This window comes from Silurus meridionalis, chromosome 24 (genome assembly GCF_014805685.1).
Source record: "Silurus meridionalis isolate SWU-2019-XX chromosome 24, ASM1480568v1, whole genome shotgun sequence".
Lineage (NCBI taxonomy): Eukaryota > Metazoa > Chordata > Actinopteri > Siluriformes > Siluridae > Silurus > Silurus meridionalis.
The window spans coordinates 3,100,209-3,118,475 of record NC_060907.1 but is presented as its reverse complement, the minus strand read 5'-3'; the positions used below and the strand labels follow the sequence as shown (position 1 = coordinate 3,118,475).

Sequence of the window (18,267 nt, the reverse complement as noted above, 5' to 3'; positions counted from 1 at the left end):
TTCGTTTCTCGCATTCTAGGAGCTCACCACAACTCGCAGGGAGCTGCAGTGTTGACTTGACCAGCCCTCAGGCTCACCCAATCCCAGAGGGGTGTCTGCAGTAGAGGCTCTACATTCTGAATAAGCTATGCTCTCAAGGACGCAACTGGTGTCACAGCTCTCTCCTGTTCTGCTTTCCTGGCATCCATTATAAACTAGCCCTGCTTGACCAGCAGTTCTGGTGGCCCACCGCTCGGAAGGACAGCCACAACTTTGTTGCCGCCTGTCCCAACTGCACCCAACACAAGATGCCCAAGGGTCGCCCAGTGGGGCTACTCCATTCTTTCCCAGTTCCCAGACCTCACACAGAAATGGATTTCAGAACAGACCTTCCTCCCTTACCATCCTCCTATCCCATCTGCCAAGGAAAGCCCAGCTTAGTCACATGCTTCCTTTTTAAAGGGTGTGTAGACTGGTATTGAATAACATCTCATTTATTTATTTGTAGTTACATTTCATGTTGTTAAATGTAGCAAACTAATTTCTGTTTTTATGACAGTTTTTGAGTGAGAAAAAGTTACAGATTAGACTCCTTTCATTAATGTCAGTAAATATACAAGAAATTACACAATTACATATGAGTCAACAACAAGAACTTTCTTTGGAATTTTTGTAAAGATTGAAACTGAAGTCAAAGTGGGCAACAACAAAGCAATTTACTCACCAGTATTTGTGAGCACACTGACAGATATGTACAGTGTTTCTCCAACCAGTTTAGGTATGTCTGGAAAGGTTTGAATGATCTGTTGTCTGGTTAGTGTTGCTGTACCTTCTCCTTCCCTGATCTGCACAGTGTAGGTCAGAAGCAAATGTTTTATGTATTGCATTATTAAAACATCATCAACAACTGCAGCAATTAGTTACATTACGTTACATTTTCATTATTCCTGTGACACATAATTTCTATGCACCCCTGTAGCACATTGGGTTAAGAGTGGCAGCTTGGTGATACTTGATACTTAAACCCTTGATCTTTCGATCTGTGACCCAGAGCCTTAACAAACTGAGCTCCACCTCCCCTAAAGAGGCTATATGATGCAGTAATATCAGGCTATCGCAGAGTCTCAAACTGATGTGCATAAAATACAACCCCAAATCCAAAACAGTTGGAATGCTGTGTATAATGTAAATTAAACAGAATGCTTTGATTTGCAAATCTTAATTATTTAAGATTATAATTATTATATTATAGAATTATTATAATTATTTTAGCTATTTTCTTTTGCCATTTGTCAGCTATGTTAGCTGTTTCACCAAAGTATTTGAAACACATGATGCTAAAACAGTTGACAGGTAGTGAAGTGCTCCTTATTAGCCTTTATTTTTAAAGGTTCACATTCCAAAGACGTTTCTAGGCCTATGCTGAAAACATTGTTCTCTGTAGTGCTAATATAACATTATAAATAAAACAGTCTTTTTATGTACAGTGAGTTAATCAAGCACGAATCTTGTGACAAAGAAAATGCTTATAGGATATTATGGCCATAATAAATCATAGTACTAAGTACATTTAAAGGCAAATACTTTTTGTACTTTTACTCAAGTGAAAGTTTAAAGGGAGCACTTTTACTTTTACTCACCTACATGGTTTGTGTGCTTTGTCCACCACTGCAGTTTAGCATTTTCTTGCTGAAACATGACAGGCCTTTCCGAAAAAAGACGTCAACTGCTCTAAAACTTTCTTTCTTTGTGTCCAAGCTGTCTATTTCATAAACACTAAAACACCCCAATGGCATTGGAGATGTAAGCATTTAAACTGATTGCTGATAATAAGCCACATGATCCCTCTCGACTGTAGTCCAGAGGATGCAGCATCAATAATTTTTACAAATAATTTCAAATTTGTCGAAACATGGCACAGTTGTCCACTTTGATTAAGTCCATTTAAAAAAAGTTTTAATCCAGAAAAGAAATTGGCACTTCTGGATCATGTTCTAATATGGCTATTCTTTGAAAGCTTTAACCTGCAATTGTGGATTGCACTGTGAGCTGCATTCACAGACAAAGATTTCTGGAGGTGTTTCTGAGCCCTTGTAATGCTTAACAGTTTACAGGCATCTATTATTGTTCCCCTTCAGGAACTCGAGCTGCGTCGAAACGCTATGGGAACGCCCCTGCGTGACCGCGCTCTGAACCACGTGTGTAATCTGACCAATAGGCGTTTGGGCGTGGCGTCATCAGCGGGCGACGTCGCGTAAACAGGAAGCTACAAATGGCTGCGAGATGGACCAGACGCTAGCTTTCTGCTCGTTCAGGTAGCGCTGTTTCGCTGTGTTTTCTGGTCGGTGATGGCTGGCAGACAGGGTTTCCGTGGCGCGTGCCTCCGTGTCCGCGTTTTATTACCGGTAAGGATTCGCATGATCGGTGCGTTGTTTGCCTAGGAGTGGAGCATGCACAATCGGCTCTCGAGGGAGTCGATTGCTCTCATTGTAGCCGCATGGCTGTCGCCGCTTCGCTCCCGGAGAGCGCTCTTTGAGAGGAGCTCTCTCCCTCGCGGCTCCGGTCCCGCTCTCGCCGAGGCGAAGCGGCGCCGGCGCTCGTGGGGCTCGCAGGCCGATTTAGCGGCCGAGTTGGAGTCGGATGAGTCCGCTTCAGCCGTCGGCTGAATTGATCTTGGCTCTATTGGGAAAGCAGGCCCGATGGCTGCTTCTTCTCCCGGTACGAGCAGCGCGGCATTACATGTCTCTCTCTCCGAGGAGGGTGAGCTGATGGATGCTAGCGAGCCCGTGGAGCCCTCTCAGCCTGTGCTGTACGAGGAGCTCCTCGAGGTCGTGACACGAGCCGCTGCTAAGCTGGATCTAGCTTGGCGGTGGAGCAGCAGAGACAGCGCACCCAGTAAGCTGGATGGCGTTTTCTGCGTCCTGTGTCGCTTCCTCGGCGCTGGGGCCTGCCGTTTTTTCCTGATCTGCACGCCGAGGTGTCCAGTTCTTGGGAAACCCCATACTCAGCGCGTGCTTCTCCGCACCACTCCTCGATTTATGCGAATGTGGTTGGGGCTAAGGCGTGCGGCTATGGGCTAGCTACCTCTCTCCTAGCGTAGCATCGTCGCTAAAGGCTCCGGTGTTCCCTACTAAACCGCTACGTGCTACATCGGCTTTAGTGGGGAAGGCTTACGCGGCAGCGGGTCAGGCTGCGGGATGTCTCCACACCATGGGTGTGTTGCTGACCTGCTGCGTGACTTGGATGAGGGACCTAGCTCCGGGGCCACCGACATTAAGGAGTTACGTCGCGCTGCCGACCTAACCCTTCGGGCCACGAAGCACACGGCGCGGGCCGTTGGTCGGTCCATGGCGGCCCTGGTAGCCACAGAGCGGCATCTGTGGCTCACCCTGTCCGACCTCCCGGACAAGGATCGAGCTGTGCTCTTGAACGCACCGATGGCTCCTCCTGGTCTGTTTGGTGACGCCGTGACAGCAGTCGTGAACAGGTTTCAGGAGTCTAAGAAGCAGTCGGTGGCGTTTCAGCAGTACCTCCCTCGCCGGTCACGTGGGGCTGGTCGGTGGCAGCCCCAGCCTGGTCCTTCCAGGCACCGCGAAGCACAGAAACAGAGCGCAAGAAGGAGCGGGCTGACCTGAGGGTCACCCTCGGATCCAGCAAACGGGCCGTGGTGCGGAAATCCTGACGATTTTCGGTCGAGGGGGCGGAGTTCGCCTCACGCTACGGTGCCCGTCCCTCCCCCGCACCACCAGGAGGCCGGGCCGTGGACTCTGCCACAGGATGTGCTTCAGAGCGCGGCCGCCCTCCAGCGGGTGTCTCTTTCCACTTCTGCCCAAAGTCTCGGTACGGATGGGGGAGCCCCGCCGCCTCTTTCGAGGTGTCTTCAGCTGCAGGGCCCCGCCCAGCTGCTCTGAGTGGGTCAGAGGCCAGTCCCGAGGCTGGTTCCCTGAGGAACTTTCTGGCAGCTTGGGAGGTGCTGCCAGGAGTCTCCCGGTGGGTCCTGCGGACCATAGAAGGGGGTTACGCACTGCAGTTCGTGTCCTCTCCTCCCCGTTTCAACAGGGTGTGTCCCACCCTGGTGGGTCCCGAGCAGGCCCTGGTCCTGGAACAGGAAGTACGCACGCTCCTGGGGAAAGGGGCCATCGGTGGTTCCCCTCGGTTCGAGTCAGGCTTCTACAGCCCGTGCCCGTTGTTCGAAAAGGATGGGGGGTTGCGTCCCATTCTGGATCTTCGCTCCTTGAACCGCTCTCTCTCTCAGGAGACTCAGGTTCAGGATGCTCACCCTCAAGGGGGTCGTGACGCATATCAGGTCCGGGGACTGGTTCGTCACTATAGATCTGAAGGACGCATACTTTCACATCTCCATCCTTCCTGCACACAGGAGGTTCCTGAGGTTTGCTTTCGGGGGCGTAGCATACCAATATCGGGTCCTCCCGTTCGGTCTGGCACTCTCACCCCGCACCTTCACGTTGTGCGTCGATGCTGCACTGGCCCCGCTGCGGCTTCAGGGCATCCGCATTGTGAATTACATCGACGATTGGTTGATCATGGCTCCCTCGGAGCACCAGGCGATTCGGCATCGAGATGTCGTCCTCTCCTGCATGAAGGTGCTTGGGTTTCGGCTAAACGCCAGAAAGAGCGTGCTTTCTCCTGCACAGAGAACCACCTTTTTGGGCGTGGTATGGGACGCGGCCAGGATGCAGGCACAGTTGTCGCCTGCTAAGTTTGAAGTCATCCTTACGGCCGTCAGGAGGGTGCGGGAAGGCCAGCCACTCACTGTACGGCAGTTCCAGAGGCTGCTAGGGCTCATGGCGGCAGCATCCAGCATAGTTCCGCTCGGGCTCCTGCACATGAGGCCCCTCCAGTGGTGGCTCCGGGGCAGGGGGTTCTCCCTCAGGGGAAACCCGCATCGCACTATCAAGGTCTTGCGGCGTGCCCTTCGAGCCTTGGATGTCTGGAAAGACCGGACATTCCTGTCCCGTGGCCCGGTGTTGGGGGTTCCGTGTCGTCGCGTGACGCCACGACGGACGCCTCACAGGGTGGGAGCGGTCATGAGTGGCCACTTCGCCCAGGGTTTGTGGAGCGGCCCACGTCTCTCGTGGCACATAAATTGCCTGGAGATGATGGCGGTGTTTTTGGGGTTAAAACACTTTCTCCCGGACCTGAGAGATCGCCATGTGTTGGTCCGTACGGACAACACAGCGGTAGTCTCCTACATCAACCACCAGGGGGTCTCGATCTCGCCCCTTGTACAAGCTAGCAGGCGGTCCTCTTGTGGTCTCAGGACAGGTTCCTGTCCCTGAGATCCATTTACATCCCGGGTCGGTTGAATGTCAGAGCAGACGCCCTGTCGAGGCAGGGGCCGAGGCCTGGGAATGGCGTCTCCACCCGAGGTGGTGGAGCTGGTATGGCGGAGGTTCTACAGAGCCCAAGTGGATCTTTTTGCGACCCAGGAGACCTCGCACTGTCCCCTCTGGTTCTCTCTCTCTCACCCAGCCCCATTAGGGCTGGATGCCATAGTGCAGTCGTGGCCGAGGCTACGTCTGTACGCCTTCCCCCCGATCGCTCTGCTCCCAGGAGTTCTGGAAAGGGTTCGCCAGGAGGGAGTCCGTCTCCTCCTGGTGGCGCCTCGATGGCCGAGCAAGCCGTGGTTTGCGGATCTGGTGCCCCTACTCGAGGGCCCTCCGTGGGAGATTCCACCCAGGAGGGATCTTCTCTCTCAGGCGGGCGGGACCCTGGTTCACCCCCGCCCAGAGTTGTGGAGGCTGTGGCTGTGGCCCCTGAGGGGGCGCGGTTCGTGGCAGCCGGTCTCTCCACCGAGGTGGTAGAGACCCTTCTCCACTCCAGAGCTCCCTCCACAAGGAGGTCGTACGCCACGCGCTAGCGACTGTTCACGTCTTGGTGCGAGCACCGTGGCCTGGATCCTGTTAACTGCCGGTTGGGTCCGTTCTGGGGTTCCTACAGGAACAGTTTTCAGCAGGGTTAACCCCCTCGACCCTGAAGGTTTACGTGTCGGCCATCGCGGCATATGGCTCCCCGCCTGCGGGGCAGTCGCTGGGTAGACACCCACTGGTAACACGTTTCCTCCGTGGCACCCGGAGGCTGCGGCCCGGACGCGACCCAGAGTGCCTGTCTGGGATCTGGCTGTTGTGCTGGCGGCTCTTTCTGAGCCCCCCTTCGAGCCGTTAGCCGATGTGGCCCTTAGGTTTCTGTCGGTTAAGACCACCTTTCTGTTGGCAATTTCCTCCCTGAAGAGGATTGGGGATCTGCAGGCTCTGTCCATGGCCCGTCTCGCCTGGAGTTTGCCCTGGCATGGCCAAGGTGTTTCTCTACCGAAACCTGGGTACGTGCCTAAGGTGCCTCACGGCTCCCTCACGCCCTGTCGTGTTGCAGGCATTCTGCCCTCCTCCGTTTACTGCCCCGACCAGGGCGACAGCACCGACTGTGTCCGGTGCGAGCACTGGATACTTACCTCCGCAGGACGAGTCCTTGGAGGAAGTCGAGCAGCTGCTTGTCCGCTATGGCCCTAATAGGAAAGGTTTCCGGCCAATAAGCAGACATTGAGCAGATGGGTTGTGGATGCGATTGTGTCGGCTCACGAGTCCTCTGGCCTCCCCGCACCGCTTGGGGTTCGAGCTCACTCCACCGGTGTGGCGGCCTCACGGCCTGGTCCGCTGGAGTCCCACTCCAGGACATCTGTGACGCGGCGGGTTGGTCAACCCCGCTGACCTTCGTCAGGTTCTACGACCTTGACCTCAGAGCCACCCCGGGCTCCTCTGTTTTGCGTGCTGGTGCCAAGGCCCTCACTCTCTAGGCAGGGTCTTGTCAGTGTGGCGTGATTGGACACTCGTTCCCATAGCGTTTCGACGCAGCTCGAGTTCCTGAAGGGGAACGTCTCTAGGTTATGACCGTAACCCTAGTTCCCGAGGAATGAGACGCTGCGTCTCCGTGCCACACTTCCTGCATCCCTGCGGCGCTTACCTTCTCTCGCAGGAGCTAGCATCTGGTCCATCTCGCAGCCATTTGTAGCTTCCTGTTTACGCGACGTCGCCCGCTGATGACGTCACGTTCCAAACGCCTATTGGTCAGATTACACACGTGGTTCAGAGCGCGGTCACGCAGGGGCGTTCCCATAGCGTTTCGACGCAGCGTCTCGTTCCCTCGGGGAACTAGGGTTACGGTTGTAACCTAGAGACGATCTTCACCATTGTCTCTTGCACACAAAGTTCTCCAGATTATCTGAATCTTTTGATTATATGTACAGTAGATGATGAGTTATTCAAAGTCTTAATAGTTTTATTTTGAAGGACAATATTCAAAAATTTTTCACAATTTGTACAATCAGTTTTTCACAGATTGGTGAATCTCTGCCCATCTTTACTTCTAAACAACTCTGCCTTTTTAAGATGCTTTTATATACCTAAAAATGTTACTGACCTGTTAGTATTTATTTAATTATTTAATTATTTACAGTGTTCTTCCAGCAGCGTCCAATTCTTCTTTAAAATGGTACATTTACTGTTGTGATTAAAATAGTCATTTTATATATATATATATATATATAAACCATAAAACCAAAGTGAAAAGTCACTGAACTTACTAATGAAAGACATTTCATTAAAGATAAAGAATTTTATTAAAGTTAGTAATTTTTTAATAAAAAATAAAATGGTATATTCATAGACTTACATTAACCCTGTCCAGAGAGCTTTGAATACTTTTTTTTTCATTTCCTTGAAACACTCCGAACACAACAAAAGCACTACCTTTAACGTTTTCACCAAACAGATACCTTAAAAACAGTGAAGAGTAAAGAAGAATTGTCAAGAACAGATTAATCACCAATGAGACACATGAACCAAAGCAGTAAAGTTTTAGAATTTGTAACATAGTAATGCTACAAAATCAAATACTGTAGTAGATCTTTTCTTTGCTGCACAAACATAATAAAAAAATCTTACTTTGCCTTGATCTTGACAGAAAAACTTTCATCATCAGCATAGAAGAAAGATTTGTCAGTTTCCAAACTCACATCAAAACTGGGCAGTCCTAAAAAATACATTCATTTAAATTCGATCGATATAATGATCAATACATTTTATCTGAATTTGAGTAATACAAACAGTGGTATCCTGCTATAAAGAAAATATAATTTTCATTATTGATAAAAAAAGATTGATAATTATTAACATCATCATTATCATAATTTTTAATTATTATTCATTTTTTTATTCTTCTTCTACTCCTTCCTATAAATAGTTTGTCTATGGCAGCCCATAGAACTGTCTGATAAAAACTTAAATGTTGGAACAATGATTGAGGAGGGCCTGAGAAACATAAAATTGCTTCCATCTAACTGATAGCACCTTATTCAAATATTGTCCAATGCTTCACCATATCCGGCTCACATAATATTCACCTGCATTAACAAAAATGTAGTTTAGCCTAGAAAATTTGATACAGTGGTTGAGGAGGGTCTGAGGAACATTCTGACCAGCTTTGGTCCAATGCTTTATTGCCAGCATCTGGGTCAAATTTGGTCTTTATTTAAAAGTACCTTTATAGTCATAACTTTTGAACCCAATGATGTAGATTTCTTCACAATGCCTTTTGGGATTGTTCCACCCCTTGTGGCAATTAATATGATAACAATGCCAAACTGTTAGACCTTCCCCCCAAATTTTTCCTGATTTTACCAAATTTTGCTTACTACATCTTGAGACCTTGAGGAAAAAAGTTCTCCTGTAATGTGATATCAAAAAAACAAAACAAAAAAAAAAACAGAATTTAATGGTGTATCTCACTGATCTATCTACTTATCATTACAAAACTTGATAGGACCGTATACTAAGACCATGCAATTGAATCTGACTAAAATAGTTGCAGCTGCATTAACAAAGCCACCCTGATGCCCATTTTTTCATTTAAACCTTTCCTCCGGCTGTCAGATAATTCCACCACTGTCCAAGCTCAAAACACACACAAACCAAACTACAAGTCACTTTGGATCCCTTTGTTAAAAATCATGTCTTTTAATTAATGAAGCAACAATTCTAACACATCTGTGAATGTGAAAGTATTTTTATTATTATTGTTATAATTACCTGTTAATTATTTGTATTATATTTATTGGAATACTTACTGTATTCTTTGACCTCGAACTCTGCTGTAAAATTCTTATAAGAATTCTCCTTGAAGTTTGCTGTTATTTTCCAGATTCCATTTCTTCCAATCCAAAAACAAGAGTTAGATTGAATATGACCATGTTCATGTAAGATTTTTCTTCATTCATTTATTCTTTAAAGGTCATTTTGTAATGCAATTCCAGAAAGAAACAGAGGAGGGAAGTAACGGAGTACAAATACTTCGTTACTGTACTTAAGTAGATTGTATTGGTATCAGTACTTTACTCCACTATTTATTTTTCAGACAACTTTTTACTTTTACTCATTACATTTTTACACAAATATCTGTACTTTTTACTTCTCAAATTTTTAACACAGGCTCGTTACTTTACTTTTAATCCATTGATTTGGTGAAATATCAAATTTTTCTATAAAAAAACAATTTCCTGTTAATGTGCATCTTTTTCAATCCGCTGGTGTATAAAGTCCTGACTCTCACTCTTTACGAAGATAAAAATGATCAGGCAGAAGGCAGTAAGAAGTTTGGGGTTAATGTGGATGAGACAGAGGGAGTCAGTGATGTGAACATGACTGAGAACAGACACATTCCTGATCATCATCATCTTTTCTCTGCTTGTGTTCTATATGTGGATCTTCAGCCCAAATACATTCATTAGGTAACAACATTTTTAATTAGTTATATATTAGTAATACTATATATATATATATATATATATATATATATATATATATATATATATATATATATATATATATTTGGCTGTCAAAATTCAAATTATTTTAAACGGAACTACATTTTATTAACATGCTATTAATACAGCGCGCATTTCTGTTTTTACCATTTTTATATAAAAAAATGTAAATACATAAATAAAAAACTAAATATAAAAGAGGCGAAATTAAAACCTCTAGCAAAACAGAATATTAATCAGTAAACTTTTGTTTTATTTCTGCGCCAAGTCTCAAATCAAACACCAAATCCGCCATGTTTTACACAATTTACCCACTGGGTGGCGTTTTGTAGGTTTTTCCCTCATAATGGCGAAATGAACTTGAATTACTGTCTTTATTGATCGTACAGATAAAAACAACACCATTTAAATCTGTAAAATGTCTATGATTACATATAAAAGCTTCTTGACTTGAAGAGGTGCAGTTTCTCCAGTATCACCTCATTAACTGTCCGTGTGGAAACATAGCAAAGGCTCTTAATGATGTCCACACATCTCTGCACTGCTATAGCCTTTATATTTAATCACTGTACATATGCTTACATACATATCACATGCTGTACATACGATACATATTTATCTGCACTATTTGCACGATTGCTACTTTTTGCACTTCTGGTAGATGCCAAACTGCATTTCGTTGCTGTGTGCCTATACAATGCAATGACAAAGTTCTATCTATCTATCTATCTATCTATCTATCTATCTATCTATCTATCTATCTATCTATCTATCTATCTATCTATCTATCTATCTATCTATCATTAATATGATGTGAGGTCCCGTTAACAGCTAAAACAGGTAGAAGTAATAACTACTTTTAACTTAAGTAAAAGTAAAGAAGTCTTGGATCTGACATGTATTTAAGTAAAGAGGTATAATCAGTACTTTAACTACTACTTAAGTAATGGATGTGTGTACTTTTGCAACCTTTGGAAAGCAATGTCATGGTAATAATCATATGGATAAAGACTTATGGCCACTGCTGTTTATTAGAATCAATTCAACAGCAGAATTAATCAAATAGTTTTTATTGTATCCAGAACCTAATAAAGACAGATGATCATTTACATAAGAACTCAACACCAACCTGACGGGATTTCCCAGTTTAAATTCACTTGATTTGGTTACTCCCTTTTGTACAGTGATTGAAGTTTGTTCAACAATAATCCCTTCCGGAGTCTGCAGACATGAAAATATATTAGACATATTACTATATATATTGATTATATATATATATATATATATATATATATATATATATATATATATATATATATATATATATATATATATATATATTTTTTTTGTAAGATTTAAAAAAAAAAAAAAAAAAGAAATGCAATCTTATACAAACTTACTGATACTTTCACAACTATAGTATTGTCCAGAGGCTTCATGACTGAGTTCACAGCAAATATTCTGTATTTTACTAAAGAAAATGTAATAAAAAAATTAATAAGAATGCAGAAATGAAATGAGCCCACACACTCACATAAACAAAGACTGACATTTTTCTTGCTGTTGAATTTACCCAGGACACAATCCTGAAATATTTTAATATTAACTCGAGTCCAGCATAAACACTGCACCACTGTCTGGACATTTCTTACAAGTACAATCTTTCATCCTGACGATTGATAAAGTTTTCCAATAACAATAATTATGTTACACTGTTAACCATTTACTACGTGATCATACTGTAGTTTCAGCAGTCGCACTCACCATTGGAATCTGGAGTATATATCGTCTTATCTGTCTGAAGGAACAAATACCCAGGCTGGAATGAAACCATAACAATCTTCTCCAAGGTTTGGTTACCCCAAACTGCTCTCAAATAAACATACTGTTGTTCCTCTGAGTCGACTTTAAATGCAGTGTCTATAAAAGGAATCTATGGCACAAAGAATTCAGTGTAAAATTATTGTGTACAGAAGCTTTTACTTATATAAATTTATTAGCAGTGTTGATTTTAAAAGCAAATTCAAGTTTAATGATAAATTGGAATTAAGAAATAGATGAAAATAGATATCAGCCACATATATATTTTATATATATATAGACACACAATGTATTTCTGTACACAATGGAAATGTATGCAATAATTGTACACGTTTGTTATTGTGGACATGCAGAACTGCATTTACATCTTTATCAATAAATACATCCTGAAACTAGCTCACTAAGACACAGACTAAAAATACTGTTTAGTCTGAAAACTGTTTTAGAGAGTGAACATATTGAGTAAAAGTGATACTTGTGGAAGAGGTAAATCTTTAAATGATGTGTGAAGACTGAAAACTTTTCAATTATCTAGGTGAAGTTTATTCCACCACTTTCGAGAACAGGTTGTAGAACAGGGAAAAGTACTGATCCGGGCCTTCCTTGAACCCTGAGACATGGTGGGGCCAATCAAGCAGTGGTAGAAGATTGAAGCAAGCAGAGCATAGAGTAGTACTACATAGCATTACTGGTGAGGATCAGACTTAATCGTATATAAAATGTTCTTTTGACATGTTAAAACTATGTTCCCCTTCGGGAACTCGAGCTGCGTCTGTCAGGGTGCGAGTGAAACTGGAGGCGGAAGCCGGAGTACAGCTTGCTCAGGTTTTATTGACAAGAGTGAGGGAGAGATATACACAAGCACACACACACACACACACGCATGCATGCACGCACACAAGTCCTTAGAGAGAGTCCGATGGGCGTTCTCAAAGCGTTACGACGCAGCGTCACGTTCCCTCGGGGAACTAGGGTTACGTTCGTAACCTAGAGACGATCCTTATTCACTTTGTTGACAATAAAAAAGTCAAACACATTGGCAATAAAAAAGACCTACTGAATCTTACCTTTATATCAACATTAGCTTGATATTTGTTGTCCTGATTTAGAGTGGCGGTTTCCCTGACGAGGATAAATTGTTTACTAGGGAAGTTAAATACGTTTATATTGACGCTTAACTCGTCACTGCCTTCATAGTCCTGCACCTCTACAAACACCTTCTGTTCTGTGCCCAGTTTCAGGATCTGGGAAGTTGACATGATGAACCTGAGATGAACATAGGCAGGATATCACATTATATTCCCTATTCATTCTTAATTATTTCTAATTTGTTTGTTAGTTTTTTTTACATTTTTAACAATTTTGTTTGCCATTATGCCGTATTATGCGTGGAAAAAATGATCTGTCATTTGTATTGGTTCGATTTTTATTTTTTGATGAACAGATTGATTCCTATTATTTTTTTTTATTTTACTCCTCATTCATTCATGAGACAATCCTCAAATATAATGGCTGAAGCACTATTTTGCATACTTTTGCATAGTCCCCAAAGAACACTGCATAAGCATTTTCAAATTATTAGCAATAAAAGTGATTCTTTCCAAACATTGATAAATCACACATGAACATTTGTGCATGAGACCTAATTGGTTAAAACAACAACAAACAAACATCCAAAAAAAAAAACAGCTGCTTCTACTTAATCTTGGGTGAAAACCTTTCCTTTGCATGGACAGAAGTTACTGAGATAGAATCCAATTTTTGAACACTTTTTTCCTTTCCAGCCCTTAAGCACAATCCTCATAGAATGTCTTCAGGAAATGGTTGTATGCAGCCAGCCATATTGCCCCAACACAAAAAAGTGGTTTAGAATAAAGGACAGAAAAATCATGCTGATACCCAGGGCAGATTAAGTGGTCTATTTTTGTTTAAACTATTTAAAAGAAAAAGGTGTCTCAAAATATAATTCCAATTCAAGTGATTTTTTTACTGATTACCTCCTGAAGCAGCTAGGGCTGCTTTTTTTTTTTTAAACTGGAATTTGACCAAGAACTATTATTTGGCATCTTCATCACATGGTTGCACTAATGGACTTTTGATATATCAGAATCAGAATTGAAAAATGGCTTTATTACCAAGTATGATTACACACAAGGAACTTGTCTTGAAGCATCCAGTTTAGGAGAAAGTACAAAATACAAAATAATATATATAAGTAAAACAGACAATTAAATAATAATGCAATATATACAGAAGTAGAAATATTGTTAAAATGAATGTACAGATGTTATTTACAAGTGTGCACTTTACAAATGGAGCTTTGGATAATACGTATAAATAAATGTGTCAGTTATGATGGACAATGTGCAGTTACAATATTGTTTTTGTGCCAGTTTGTACACGAGGAGGTGTGGCCCCATATTATTAAGATGTGTTGTGTTTTGTGGTATATAGTGCTGGTATTGTGGTTAGCTTGAGATTCAAAACAAGACAATACAAAGCAAGACAATAAGAAAGTTATAGTTAGTAGACAGTTAGTTCTTGGGGCTGTCAGAGAAGGAACAATTACACTGTAGGGCACTCTGCCTTAATCTCCTGCGACCCAAATGTCCACCATTATTGTTGTATTTGTTTAAAATTTTGCATCCAGATATTTAATTAGAAAAGGGTTTCCACAGTATTCAAATCAGGACATCTACAGATCTCACTGTATCATTGCTATAAGATTTGAGTAGTCATGTGTTTCGAAATGCTAAAATGTTAAAATCTTTTACAAAGTGTAGAAACTCTGATCAACATTAAGCACCAACACATACAGACTTTAAAAATTTTGCATGTGTAGTATCCACTAAAAAAGTTTGCACTTATTAAAAAGATTCAACAGCTTCTGATCAATCAAAATCCAGAAGTCCCAGGCAATTACATTTACTTCTGATAATATAGAATATATGTTTCAAAAGTCAAAGATCAGAATCGGTATGTTTATTGTGAATTGTAGTACTCACAGTGGTTCACATAGTGTAAGCAAAGGAAAGGAGAGCAATGTTGCCGTCAACCACACCAAGTCCACAAGCATCATGCCTGCTGGATTTGAGTCAGTCTGAAGAAGTGTGTGTGTGCAAGAAAATAACTATCATCTCTCAAATATCTACATGCCCACCCTCTTTTGACATAAAGATCAATACACTACAGTACTTTGAACTGTGTTTTGAAACTCACACACACAAGCACACAAATCATACTTTTTGCTTAACCCCCATAGGGACTTGCTAAATCTGGATAAGAAAAATATAATAAGATAAATCATGATGCTAAAATAAAAGACAAGTAATGAATGTTACCTGGTGGGTGTGGCCTCATCAGGACACGAGAGACTTTTGACCTTATGATCTAGACATTGGGACATCTCAGTTGTTATTTCAATTTAGCTTGAACCACAAGCCTATTATTATTATTATTATTATTATTATTATTATTATTATTGCTGTAGTGTATTATTTTTTATCAGAATAAATATAACTTCAGTTTTTGACAGCAAACATGATTTATTTATAAACTTGGAGGTGAGCTGTCGCCTTGTGGGGAACTTGGAGGCGAGACGGACCATCCGGAGGGGTTTGGCGAAGACATCCTGTTTGTGTCGCGCTCCAGTCGTGGTACATATTCTTTTTCGCTGCCAGGCGGCGGTACAACGGCCCCTTCACGGCCAGGCGGTGGTACGATGTCTCGGGAGAACACTGAAGCGGGCCGATTTGCCGGTCCGCCACTGTCATCCCGAACACACCTAAGAATAGCCGAATGAAATTGGCATATGATCCAAAATCGCCTCCTTTAACGCTCCACAGCTTACTGGCTCGAGAGAAGGCGTCTCCAGACTGGAGGGAAATAAAAAAGGCAATCTTGGCTCGCTCGGTGGGGAATTGGGGTGACTGTGTCCCGATAAATCCGAAGGTGCTTTCCAGGAAGCCACTCCACTTGGCTGCATTACAAGAGAAACAAGGCGGAAAAGCTATCGGGTTCACGAAGGTGAAGCGGGCTTCCGGTGAAGACTGAAGCGGGAAAAGGGGTTGCCGATCTATCGCGGTAGAGTGATTTCTCTCTTTTCTGTTTAGGTTGGTTCTTCTTTTACTATGCGGACCACGAGTCGGATGCGGAAGTAACTTAATCATAGTTTTTTAGATGATTCACACACGCACACACAGAAGTCAGAGAGTTACAAACCAACGTGTGGGTTTGGTCTGTAATGCGGGGATAATCCACGGAACGGAGACAGTCCACGGAAAGGAGATTATCCACGGAAAGGAGATTATCCACGGAAAGGAGATTATCCACAGAACCGAGAGGATATAATCTATTGAACGGAGATTGTCCACGGAAGGGAGATAAACCACAGACTGGAAGGTAATCCAAGGAGAAACCAGTGGGGAATGCTGGTGGTCGAGGATCCACGAGATCGGTAGCATGACGTTCGAGAACCAACAACCGGTGACTCTGGAACGGGTGTTTAAATAGGCTAGTAGATAATGACGACCAGGTGTTTGGAATCAAAGCCGGGAGCGGTGGAGATAGCGGTGGCATGACAGTAGCCGAGGGGGGCGTGGCAGGTGGATCCCTGACACAATGTCACCTACAAGGGATGTGATACTATTGAAATGAATAACATTTTTATATTAGTTATAATAATAACAACATAATATTTTATTGTGTATCTCTCCTGCACTGTTTTGTATTGTCTGTTTGCACTGGGTTACACTTTATGTGGCTTGGACAACTTTTACGCATTAGCTCTATATTTTAATATGAAGCTCTTTGTTGTTTAATGTAGCACCAGTGTTCTGGAGAAATGTTTTCTCATTTCACTGTGTACTGTTTCTGCCAGATAAGGTTAAAATGACAATAAAAGCTTCTTGACTTGACTGGGTAAGGGTACTCCCTAATGGCAGTGGCCTCTTGCAGCAGGATATTGTTCCTGCATATCCACATTGCATGTCGACAGGATCTGATTAATGTAGTCTCTATGCCACAACTTAAAGGATCTCCTGCTAAGGTCTTGGTGCCAGATATCACAGCATGCCATGTTTTTCTGGAATATATCGCAAAGACATTGTGGGCTAAATATATCTACACCTACACAGATTGTGAACAGGATAAACAAATATGTATTGGTATAGGCAAAGCGGATCTCCCTCTTGCTCTCCAACTCACCTGTCAATGACCTGTGAGGCCAAGGTTATTTATGTATACTGAGATTCTTGGAAATTAAACATTTGGAGTTTGATCTGTTTAATAATTAAATATTTGGAAAACGTATCTGTGTTTAATGTTGCGTTGTGGAGCAAAGTTAAACTTTGGTTAGAGAACAATTTTTACCCATCATACAGAAAAAACACAGTATGTTTTTTTTAATTGATTGTATTGTTGTTTAAAAAACAATATTCTTTATCACTTCACTGTTTAAAGCTATAGATATATTTTTTACAACCATTATACAAAGTGAATGTAATGAAGATTTACAGCAGTGCACTTACATAAATCAAAAACAATCTGATCATTGTACATAAATCGTTAGGGTCAAAAATCTGTTATGCAACTGGAGCAACACAACAAAATATAGAGCATTTCTTTGTAATTGTTCCTTAATTTTTTTTATTTGTGTGTTCTTTCCTTCACTCATTCATTCTTTCAGTCAAGCAAGCAAATAATCCTGTCCAGAATTTAAATACTTATGCAAGAGAAACATTGGAACAACTATATCTGTTTATCGTTTCCCAAGATTTGGATCTTGTTTTGATTTTGTGTTTTTGCTCTTGGATTGTCTTGTAAAAAACAAAGTTTTATTTGCATTTGCCAATTATTGTACATAAAACTAATGTTTGCATTGCATGCATTATCTTTTGCAGATTAGGTTTCCACCATACAGTAAATATTTAATAAATTAATAACTGTTTTATCTTGGTCAAGATGCAACTGCAGTCTGCCAACCTGTATGCTTTTGGGATAAAGAAAAAACTTGGAGAACCCCAAAGGAAACATGTGTGAACAAAAGTAGAATATGTAAAACTCCACACAGACAATAAACCAAACTCAAAATTTAACTCAGAACTTGCTCCTCCAACTAGGCTGTGATATAAACTGTACTTGGAAATTATATTAACACTATATGCAGTTGCTAATATTTTAAATTACTTTTACAGTCATGCACTTTTTAATTGACAAAGAAAGAGATGCACAATGAGCTGTGTTCCATTTGAATTTATGGATAAATGATTTATGCAAAACAATCAAATACTTCTTCCATACTGTTTGCACTCTAGCTTTCCCTCAGCAGCTATAGATTTCCAAAGGGTAGATTTACACAAGGAGATGGCAGCAGGCCAGTTGATTTACGGGAACACAAAATGATTAACCCTTCACCAGCCTCATGCTGCAGGATTGTTTTGCTGCACAAGACCTTTCTCTGAGGTAAAGGTTTAACCTTCAAAATTTAAAGTTGTACAACTTCAAAGTACACAAGTCGGCATTCAAATAACCACTTATATGAGCGATAACAAAAATTACTTTTCATTTAAGAAATATTTATGCCATTTTATCCAGAGCGACTCACAACCCTATTTTCAATGTTGTAAATTTTA

The 18,267-nt window shown here is 42.2% G+C and overlaps 1 protein-coding gene across 1 annotated transcript in view; it reads right to left on the bottom strand.

Moving 5' to 3' along the window:
* The window catches only part of LOC124378334 (complement C3-like), an 88,476-nt gene extending 73,718 nt beyond the window's left edge, over positions 1-14,758 (bottom strand). Inside the window, exons 1-9 of the mRNA XM_046837930.1 lie at positions 14,641-14,758; positions 12,703-12,901; positions 11,579-11,747; positions 11,215-11,285; positions 10,944-11,035; positions 9,119-9,201; positions 7,938-8,025; positions 7,666-7,768; positions 704-824 (exon numbers count right to left, since the gene is read on the bottom strand). Coding sequence (XP_046693886.1) covers positions 704-824; positions 7,666-7,768; positions 7,938-8,025; positions 9,119-9,201; positions 10,944-11,035; positions 11,215-11,285; positions 11,579-11,747; positions 12,703-12,901; positions 14,641-14,714 — 1,000 coding nt within the window. The 5' untranslated portion in view covers positions 14,715-14,758. The remainder of the gene's footprint in view (positions 1-703; positions 825-7,665; positions 7,769-7,937; positions 8,026-9,118; positions 9,202-10,943; positions 11,036-11,214; positions 11,286-11,578; positions 11,748-12,702; positions 12,902-14,640) is intronic.
* Positions 14,759-18,267: the final 3,509 nt, after the last annotated feature.